General features: G+C 43.3%; 1 protein-coding gene across 1 annotated transcript; it reads right to left on the bottom strand.

The window, feature by feature from the left end:
• Positions 1-74: 74 nt before the first annotated feature.
• MCTS1 (MCTS1 re-initiation and release factor) lies at positions 75-8,232 on the bottom strand. Its single transcript, XM_026674784.2, has 6 exons — positions 7,864-8,232; positions 5,953-6,105; positions 5,474-5,571; positions 3,703-3,836; positions 2,229-2,296; positions 75-291 (listed from the first exon to the last, which is right to left on the bottom strand). The coding sequence occupies exons 1-6, from the start codon at positions 7,872-7,874 to the stop codon at positions 210-212; spliced, it is 546 nt and encodes a 181-aa protein (XP_026530569.1). The 5' UTR covers positions 7,875-8,232; the 3' UTR covers positions 75-209.
• Positions 8,233-11,403: the final 3,171 nt, after the last annotated feature.

Below are 11,403 nucleotides of genomic sequence, written 5' to 3' on the forward strand. Positions count from 1 at the left end.
CTTTTGGCTTTTCCTTCTCGGCTTCACAATCGCTTAAAGCAACGCATTTTAATTTTTAAAAGCTTAACGGGACCTTCAGCATTCACTTGATTTATTGAGCATTAGCCACAGAACAATATAAATTTGTACATTCAGGTGCACATTTAAAAACAGAATTACGGAGTAGTCCACGCTGGCCAGGAGCAAGCCGCATACTTCCCGCTGGTTTTTCACTTGTACGTCTTCATATGCCAAAGGCCGTCATTTAAATAGTGAATATTTTCAATGCCGATCCCTTTGTTGACTTTCTCTCTGGGGGAGGAGAGGTGGAGAAGGAAAGTTTAGTCTTCCCAGCTCTGGATGAAATGCAAATGAGCAGACGCTACCCCCTAACACCCTGATGGCGAACCTATGGCACGCATGCCATAGGTGGCACGCAGAGCCATTTGTGTGGGCACACGACGAGCCTTAGCCAAATTTACCTGCACTGTGCACGTGCGCGCCTCCCAGCTGATTTTTGGACCGTTTGAGGCAGTTTTCGCCCTCCCGGAGGCTCGAAAAAAGCCTCAGGCCAAAAAATGGGCCTTCCGGAAATACCCAGTGCCAAAACGGGCCCGTTTTCAGCCTCTCTTGAGCCTCTGGGCAGGTTAAAACTGCCTCCAGAGGCCAAAAAAACAGGCCTTCTGGAAATACGCGAAGTATTGAAACGGGCCCATTTTTCAGCCTCCCGAGGCTGCAGAGACTTCCCTCGAGTCTCTGGGAGGGTGAAAACTGCTTCCCTCAGGCTCCAGAGGCTGAAAACGTGCCTTCTGGAAGTGCCAAAACGGGCCTGTTTTTCGACCTGCCGAGGCTGCCGAGGCTTCCTTCGAGCCTCTGGGAGGCGAAAATGGCCTCAAGCGGGCCAAAAATCAGCTGAGAGGCGCATGCATGCATGCAGAGCTGGTAAGGAGGCGGGGTGAGGGTGTTGTGCGTGCATGCGCAGGTGGGGGTGGGGTGGGGCGCCTTGCATTGTGGGTGCCAGCACAAGCACGCTTTCAGCACACCACAATAAAAAAGGTTCGCCATCACTGCCCTAACAAGCTAGTCCTGGACTTAAAAGTTCGTTTTGTGGACGTTCGAAGTCACAAGAGCCCTGGGAAAAAGGTGATTTACATTTGGATGCTGGACAACTGACTCATATTTATGATGGTCGCAGTGTTTCCGGGGGGTTATGTGATCCCCTTTTGCGACTTTCGGACAAGCAAAGTCAAGGGAGAAATCTGATTCGGCTTAACGATCGTGTTACTAACTTAATGACCGCTGTGATTCACTTAACGAACATGGCAAGAACAGTTTGGACAATGGGGCAAAAGAGACTTAAGAATCGTCTCACCTTCCTCACTTAACAATGTAAATTTGGGGGCTCGATTGTCGCCCTAAGCTACCTGTATTTATAACCAAGCAGCTGAAAGCTGAACGGAGAAGCCTTTTTGCCCCCTTTTTTTTTTTTTCCCAGTACATTAACTCTTGAAGTTAGAAAAATCCTGGGCTTGTTTTCGGCCTTTTTAAAAATATATGCAAATACTGAAAGAGAGGAAGAGAAAAGGTTTAATAATGGCCTCCAGTCACATCTTATCTCTTGCACTTTCAAAAGCTCACAAAGGCAGGAGAAAGGATCAAAAGGCTTCAAGTCTTCACGTTCCTCTCACCAAATTTAGAAAATGACTGGGTGGATGTCCCAAAGGTGCTTTTTTTCCATGATGCAACTGGACTTTCTGGGTTTTTTTTCTTTGAAGAGGTTTCACTTCTCATCCAAGGAGCTTCTTCAGCTCTGAGAACAGAAGCAGCTTCTGAGAGAAGGTGAAGAAGCTGAACCTCTTCAAAGAAAAACCCGAAAGTCCAGTTGCCTCTTGGGGGGGAAAAAAGCACCTATGGGACAACCATGATCTGGATAACCAAGAATCTCCATAGACCAATTAGGAGAATAAAATGAGTTGAAAGAAAACAGCTGTTTCCTTACGTTCTTAAGAAGGAAGTTGGAATCAAAATACATTTGGTAAGGCAATTCCTTATAGCAAACAAACATTTTTTGACTGCTGGCCAACTTCGACAGATAAACCCTTGTTATCTATTTGAACTGTTTAGAAAACATGCCATCTACAAAAACTGGAAGACAGTTTAGACGTCTTGCAATGTGTAACCGCTAGTTGGATCTAGGAGAGCCAAGTTAAAGAACGGTACAGTTTTCCTTTTGAAACATAAAGACTCACATATCGTCTGCCGCCATCTTCATGACCCCAATGCATAGTGCGTGTTGCTTTCCTTCCGCCATTATTGCCTGTTAAAAGTCTGCTAAGGAAAATAACCTTTTTTGTAGTCATTTAAAATCATCATAACAGCAGTAAGTAAAACTACTGAAGAAGCAGTCTGTCATGTCCTTGTCGGAATCTGATTTGGAGGAGGCGGTCGAGCAGCTCACAGGGAGTGGGAGTGTGGCTCCATTGGCTGTGGAAGAAACTGGGGAAGGGCAAAGTCTGGCTGGGCAGAGCAGGGGAGAGGTAGAACAAGGGAGAGGGAGTTCAGAGGAAGACCCAGGCCCACCCCCTCTACATCCTAGGGCATGCAGGGGGGAACGGAGAAGGGAGCAACAAGAGTTGTGTGGCTTACGGGGGAGGAAAGGGCCCTGATTTCATTCATTAGTTGCAGCTGGAAACACAGTGTTTAAAAAAGGGAAGTTGCGCACAGCAAACTGTTGGGAGCAAATGATGAATTATCTGGTATTGTCAAGGCTTATTTGTGTTCCTAGCGTCTTCCCAACTGTGTGTGTTTTGCTGTGCTTTCAAGTCTGCAATTCCTTCTCCTGCCCTGTCAAGTTAATTACTGCAGCATGGTTTGTTTGGATTTTTAGTTAGTTTGTATGTACTTTGTTTTCGGACTGAATTTCCTCCACTTAAAGACTGTTCCTGGGAAAGTTTTTCTCCAGCCAAAGGTAAGCTAGACATTGGGAGCAAAGTTGGAGATAATAAAGGGACTCTTCTTGCTTATTTGACTGTGTGGCTTTGTGCCACGCCCTGGGTCGTCACGCTGTCTTAAAAATTAAAAAAATTGCTGTCATGCCCATCGGAGTCTGTTCCGTTGGCTGTGGAAGAAACTGGGGAAGGGCACAATCTGGCTGGGCAGAGCAGGGGAGAGATAGAACAAGGGAGAAGGAGTTCAGAGGAACACCCAGGTTCACCCCCACTTCATCCTAGGGCACGCAGGGACTCCTACTGATTATCTGACTGTGTTGCCTTTGTGCCATGCTCCGGATCACAAGCAGTCTAAGCAAACCACACTTGTGTTTTATAAGAGCCGTGGTGGCGGAACGATTAGAATCGGTACAGGATGCAGGCTAACTCTGCTCATGCTGCCAGCAGTTTGATTCCTTGGATCCTGACCAGCTCAAGGTTCACTCGGCCTTCCATCCTTCCAAGGTCATTAACTGAGGACCCCAGATTGTTGGCAGCAATAGGCTGACTCTGTAAACTGCTTAGAGAGAGCCAGCAGAATTAGACTGCAATCCTGCCTTCCGACCACGGTGCCACCACGGCTCTCGGTGTTAAGTCTTGGTGGTCCGTGGTCATCGCCCGTGGCCAGAAAAGGTATTTTAAGGGGATCTGTGGTGAAGAAAAGGTTGGGAACCACCGTTCTATCACATTCTGAGAAAGCAATTGGCACCCACAGACAAGGCCTACTCAAGGATACCACAATCGTATCGGCGCCAGCAGGATAAAGTTTGGCTCCGGGAGACGTCAGGCCAGGACACATGATATTGGCTCCACTAAGGACAAATTTAATGGCGCCTTTATCGACTTGTTGATGTGGCAGAATGAAGGGATCTACGGAGGGGGAAAAGGTTAATGGGGGAGATAAAAAAAAACAGTGACGGGGTTGAATAGAGTATTACAACATCACGGTTCATTTAGCTGAGACCAGCGGGCAAATCCTTTGCAGAGATATGAGGGAGAGAAGAATGATATCCCCAGCATGCTTTTCTCTCCAATTTTTCTCATATGCCTTCAAACTGCAAATTTACAAAATTTCCTTCTGAATGGTGCTCTGTTTAGGGAAATATTTAATCTACTTTTGAGAGAGAGAGAGAGATGGATGATAGATAGATAGATAGATAGATAGATAGATAGATAGATAGATAGATAGATAGATGATAGATATGATAGATATGATAGATATGATAGATAGGTAGGTAGATGATAGAGATGGTAGGTAGGTAGGTAGGTAGGTAGGTAGGTAGGTAGATAGATAGATAGATAGATAGATAGATAGATAGATAGATAGAGGCGATTACCATGTTTTCCTGAAAATAAGACCCTGTCATTTTTTTTCCACCAAAAAAGGCACCAGGTCTTATTTTCGGGGGATGTCATCCACTGACTAACCTCACTTGCGCACGTCACCTCTGGCCTCCTTTTCGCAGTCAGAGGCTTTCAGGAACTACTTCTGCAGCCGGCATGGCTTTCCTGAAGGCTTCTGCAGCCAATAACAAAGCTCTGGATCAATCAGGAACTTTGTTATCAGCTAAAGAGGCCTTCAGGAAAGCCTTGCCGGCTACAGAAGAAATGGGCCGGCAAGGCAGGCGTCAGGGTGTGCCAGGCCTGGCTACAACTGTTTGAAGTAGTAGGGCAGCTTTACCTATCCACCCTCATCCCCACCCTAACTTAATTTTTACCCATGAACTCTGGAGAGGGCGGGATCTTAATTAGAGCTTATATGGGGGTTAGGGCTTATATTGGGCACACTTGTAAAAATCAAACTAGGACTTACTTTCAGGGTAGGTCGTATTTTCAGGGAAACAGGGTAGAGATAGATGAGATAGATTAAGATAGGTAGGTACGTAGATGAGATAGGTAGATATAGATGAGATAGAGATAGATAGCCTGTGTGTGTGCCAAATGCAAGGAATGAGCTGCTTGCGACAGAATAAAAGTCAAATAAAAGCAAACAGGAAGAATAGACCTGCAGCACACAAACAAGACGTCTCTGGGTGAATCCTGCTAAATCAGAAAGTTTTGTACATACATACATATATACATACGTACACACACATACCATTGCATTTGAGAGGGAGGAAAACTGGGGAAAGGTTAATAAAATACAGAGGGAAGGAAAGAAAAGAGAAAGCATGCCAATTCAGAACAGAATGAACAGAAAATAACAGAAAAAGGTCATAAGGAGAAGAGCATAAACAATCAGGCAATTCGGGTTGAAATAGGGGAAATGTCAGATTGCACAATGGAAAGAAGTAAACTACAGAGAGAGAACGAATGAAAATACTGCAGAGAACATGCAAACATATTATGCACGTTCTGTATTACACAAGCTGTCCAGTTCTATTTTTCTACTCAACGCCTGTTAATTTCAGCAAACAAATTTAAAACAAGTATGCTTATGTCTCAAAAGTTGCCAATCCTTTGATTTCTCTCCAGTCCAATAACCCTTTTTCCGCCAAAATACTTACATTTATGTAGTAACCTCAGTGTGGGATAAAAGGGCCCCTCCCTTTGCCTGAAGAACAGCAGTTCACCATTTACTGTGAGAATTTCTATATGTTCATGACTGAAATGTACAAAATTAACACACATTATTTTTTTTAAGAAAGTGTTTCTAATAACCATTTAGAAATAATCATGAAAAGAGAAAACTTTACATATTTCAAATGGGGCACTGGATAATCTGTAAGCTACCCATAGTCGCCTTATAAAGGAAGCGGGCAGAATAAAAAATTTAATAAATAAAATAAGGAACAAAATAACCCTCCAAGGTTAATGTTTCCATTAAACACGAATATCCTGGTAGCCTCCAATTCAAAAAATATCATGTAAATATTCCAGCATCTGTTTTTCATTTTGACCAGTACAATTTCAATCTAGCAATCTATTTCTCACATCTAAGAAGTAACAATACAGAAAAGCAATTTGAGGAAGCAGAGGAACTTACCATCGTACTATCTTAACAGGATCTTTCTTTGGCATAATTTGATTTAGCCATGGCTCAATACCCGGGAACTGATCTATCAGTTGGTTTTTAATGCCTTTAATAACCGACGTTTTCAACTGGATACAGTTTGATACATTCTCCTTTTCATCAAATCTGACCAACGAATAAAATAATATTAGACACAACCTTTGGTCCACTTCTTCATCCACTGACAAGGTGGTTATGCATATATTTCTTTGTCAACAAAACTGCAGTGACTAATCCAGATCAGGAAGCAACATGGATTTGAAAGCATTAAAAAAAAAAAGCCCCAAAAACATCTGGCGAATTTCTATTTTTCTCACATTTTACTTCAGGTCCTGTTCGGGATTCCTTCTCAAAGACTGTATTTATTAATATTAATGTGCATTATTAATGTTTACAATAATATTTGCATCATTTTAAATATTGTAATCTTGTTTTTTAATTGATTGTAATCACCTAGAGTCCCCTCTACACAAGATCGGTAGCGTATCACTTTTACAAATATATAAACATATTAAAATAAGGTATGCTGGATCTCGCCATGATTAGTACCACTATGTGAACTCCCTAGAAGAGGGGGAAATGATCAGTTCTGACAACGGAAGGGATAAAAACTTTATTTCCTGTATGGATATGGGATTCCCATCCCGCCCCTTCAACCAGCCTGCACCAGCCAGGGGGTCAGGTAATGTAAATATTTAATATATTAATATATCAATACTTGGAATGGCTGTCCCAGCCCTTTATTGTTCTCCAAAGCATCTTGCAAGCAGGACAAGAAGCAACGGGTGGAAGTTTTTTTCAAAGAGAGACCCAACCTGGAACTAAGGAAGAATTAATTTCCTTGACAGTGAGAACAATAAATCAGGTGAAACAGCTCACATCTTGAAATTGTGGGTGCTCCAACACTGGAGGTTTTTAAGAAGGCATTGAACCACCATTTGTCCTGGATGGTATAAGGACTCCTGCCTTGGGCAAGGGGGATGGACTAGATGACCTCCAAGGTCTCTTCCAGCCCTACGATCCTACCTCTATTCTGATTGCGCTGATATTGTATCTCAGTACGAATCTGAGAGTTAGGGTGAAATTTGATTTGAGAGTAGAGGTACCTTGGGCAAGGGGGCTGGACTAGAAGACCTCCAAGGTCCCTTCCAGTCCTAGGATCCTATTTCTATCCTGGTTGCACTGATACTGTATTTTAGTATGGATCTGAGTTGGGATGAACATTTAGTGGTGGTGGAGGGAAGGGGGAGCGTTTTGGAGAGTTAAGAGTGAAATTTAGTGGTAGTAGAGGGAGGGGAGCGTTTGCGGGCAGGGGGTTGGACTAGGGGACCTCCAAGATCCCTTCCAGCCCTGTTGATCCTATTTCCAACTGCATGATTGAATATGAATCTGAGAGATAGGGAGAAATTTAGTGGGGTTGATGGGACGGGGGGGGCTCGACTAGAAGACCTCCAAGGTCCCTCCCAGCCCTGCCATCCCACTTCCATTCTGACTGCACTGATACCGTATTCTCAGTATATATCCTAGACTTGGGAATGACATTGAGTGGTAGTGGAGGGAGGTGGGTGGGTGGACTGTTCTGGGGCAGGGGGGCTGGACTAGACGACCTCCAAGGACCCTTCCCGCCCCGAGATTTACGTCGGTTCTCACCATCAGGCAGAGATTTTCGGCTGGATCTGGCATCTCTGGACCCCACCCCCACCCCACCTCTCCCCTCATCCCCCAGGAGATCCTTATTAGCAACAAGTCACCGCCACCACTAAGGCCTACCCGTCTCCTCCCGGGCCTGGATGATGGGAGTTGTAGTCCCTCCTCCCCTCCCCCCCAAGGGTGAGTCCACCCCCCTCCCCCATCCGGGGGCCCTCTCCCCCCGCGCCCACTCACTTCTTGAACATCCTGGGGCGACGGGGCGCCGCTCCCCGCGAAGCCGGGCGGAGCGAGAGGGGGCTGGGGCGGGTGGGGGCGGGGGGTCCTCCCGCGTCGTCCCTCCTCGCGCGCTTCCACGCAAGGCCTCTCCGGCCCTTCCTTCTCGTCTGCCCGCCTCGCCGGAAAGGAAACCGCGCGGATTGGGGAATCGGGGGGGAGGGAGGGCGGCGGGACGCGCTTTACGGCAGCCCGGTCGCAAAAACCGCTGGCGCCGAGCGAAAGGAAAAAAGGGCAGCGCCCCAGTTCTCCCGAAAGACACACGAGTGGCTCCCGCGGGTGGTGGTGGAGGGACTCGAAACTACCGCTCCCGGCAGGCTGAGCGCGCGAGACGGGGGGACGGAGCAGGCGCGTTGAGTCCGAGCGGCCGTTACTATGGAGACGCATCCGAGTCGGGCCTAAGGAGGCCTTGGCTCTACTTTTTAAAGGGGCCGCTGCGGGAGAAATAGACAGACAGACAGACATAGAGATTTATAAATACAGGTATAAACATATGTTTATATTTATATTTAATATTTATATAGATGGATGGGCGGGTGGGTGGATGGATAGGTAGATAGGTATAGATATAGAGATAGATAAAGAGATAGAGTATAGTTAGATATGTAGGTAGGTAGGTAGGTAATGTAGGGAGGGAAGGAGGGCGAGATGATAGATAGATAGATAGATAGATAGATAGATAGATAGATAGATAGATAGATAGATAGATAGATAGAGACTTTAAATATCTCCCGCATGCCTTCATGATCACGTCCCATTATTCCTTTTAACATGGGCCTAAAATGTAAAGTGCATCCAATGGAATCTAAGCCCAACTGCAGCTTTTATCACTGGTGTTTCTCGACCTTGGCATCTCCTTGAAATTTATTTATGTATCCTTTCAGAGATCTTAGCAGCTGCAAGATTTGTGGACTTCAAGTCTCAGAATTCCCACCCCCCAGTGTGTTTATTGGGGATCTTTTATTAAACCATGGCTTCATGCACTGCAATTTAGTTGATATGGATGGCACTGAGTAGCAATAGCTGTTATATACCACTTCATGGTGCTTTTACAGCCCTCTCTAAGCCGTTTAGAATCAGCCTCTTGCCCCCAACAATCTGGGTCCTCATTTTACCGACCTCGGAAAGATGGAAGGTTAAGAGGCAACCTCGAGCCTGGTGAAATTCTAGTTGCTATTTGCCACAATAGATGCTGTTTTAGGATCTCTTTTTTGAGCACAGTCTCTTGAGACTGAAGAATGCCAATTCGAAATGCAATATAATTCCTTTTTAAACTGGGGAAATGTGTTAAGTGGTAGCAAAAATCTAGTCTGAAGTGAAGATTATCACTGTTACATGAGATCATTGTTTTTATTTCCATCTTTAAAAAAAAGGTATTGCTAATGATACATAAGTCAGTATTTATGAATAAAAAACATTCTAAGTTGAATCTGCAGTTTTTATTTTTAAAGTAATGCTTTGGATACACGAGTCCCCAAAAGTTCAAAACCAACACGGATGAAAATATACTAACTACCGGTAGTATATTTAAGAAAATAAAATTAGAAATAAATAAGGACTGAAATCAAAATAATCTTTTAATATATAACAAACATTAAATACACTGAGATTACATGACAAAGAAATTCATTCCAAGCTATTGGACCAGGGGTTAATATAATTAGTAGACATGACAGGCTCCAAGACAAAATGTAGTTTTTATTGACATTACATATAAACTCTTCCAAGCCACTTTCACACAAAAAATCAGAATAATATAAATGATTAACAAAACTTCAGTACACAGAATACGTTGAAAAAAGCAAAAAATTAAACTTATATCCCCATTTCTGTTCTAGTGAACATACAGAACACCAAGAAAAAGCCAGGTTAAATATTCACCTTATTAAAAAGATTAAAGGACAAAAAGTCTCCTACAAGATCTTGAAACTGATGCTTGTAAGTGAAAACTGAAACCAGATTTTTTTTTTACCTAAAACCAGATCAAGTAGTAGTCAAAAAGGCTACCCTTCAAGTACCCTAAAAAATTAGGTCATTCATATTAAACTGCCCTTAAAAAAAAAAATCCAGGAAGTATCCACAGGTGCATTTTAGATGTGAATTTTAAACAAATCCGAATTATTCTCCTCCATCCCAGTTAATTCCTGGCATCAAGAAACCCACCTTTATTATTATTATCTCTTTTATTCATTAAACATGAAACTCAGAACTGAACATTTAAAAATGTATCACAAATATAACTGACTAGCGCTAATGGTTGATATGGGTTGCTGTCAGCAACCTAGGTATCAACTAAGTCTCTTATTAAAATGTACAATGTTCTGAGTAGCAAAGCTTTTTGCAGTTCCCCTGGTGTTATAGCAAGCAACAGCAATTTCTTGATGTATTTTGCAAAATTCTTGGACATGGTACCAAGTGCCCTGATGATGATGGGTATCACTGTTACATGCTTCATCCATGATCCATTATATTACTATTTGACACAAAAAACAACAGTGTACACAGCAAACGAGGTAACTATGCTGGGTTTCGTATCACAAATCACTAGTCGAACACTTCCCAAGCATTGAGGACTACGTGATGTATCAGCGGATTATGCGAGCAGATCCCAGTAAGGTGGCCTTCTGCAACTGACAAATGGTGATTTTGTCAGCCCCAATTGTTTACAAGTGCTTGCCTAGGTCTTTAGGCACAGCACCCAGTGTGCCAAGTACCACTGGAACCACCTGCACTGGTTTATGCCAGAGTCTCTGCAGTTCAATTTTCAAGTCTTGATATCTGGTGATTTTCTCAAGTTGTTTCTCATCGTTTCTACTGTCACCAGGTATGGCAATGTCGATGATCCACACTTTTTTCTTCTCCACAATCGTGATATACAGGGTATTGTTCCAAAAATATTATATTTTACACAAAAAACAGTGTACACAGCAAAGAAGATAACTATGCTGGGTTTTGAAAATAGAACTGCAGAGACTCTGGCATAAACCAGTGCAGGTAGTTCCAATGGTACTGAGCACACTCGGTGCTGTGCCTAGACTTAGGCAAGTACTTGACAACAATTGGCACTGACAAGATCACCATTGGTCAGCTGCAGGCCACCTTACTAGGATCTGCTTGCATAATCCGCCAATACATCACGCAGTCCTAAGCACTTGGGAAGTGTTTGACTAGTGATTTGTGATAAAAAAATATTATTGTTGTTATTATCTTTTATTCATTAAACACGAAACTCAGTCAAATGAATATTTAAAAATGTATCACAAATATTACTGACTGCCTCTGATGGTTGATAGAGGTTGATGCCAGCATCCTAGGTATTAAATTATATTATAAATTTTTATTCATTAAACATAAAACTCAAGACAACTGAACATTTAAAAATGTATCACAAACATTATTATATTATTATTCCTGTTCTTCCAAATGGAGTTTAAGTTTCCACGAGGTAGAAATGGGGAAGCACCTAGTTGCAGCTCGAGGCCCGGCCACCGATTTCACCGC

This window comes from Notechis scutatus, chromosome 10 (genome assembly GCF_049901735.1).
Source record: "Notechis scutatus isolate UNSWTSFEM ecotype Mainland chromosome 10, rNotScu1.2, whole genome shotgun sequence".
NCBI lineage: Eukaryota > Metazoa > Chordata > Lepidosauria > Squamata > Elapidae > Notechis > Notechis scutatus.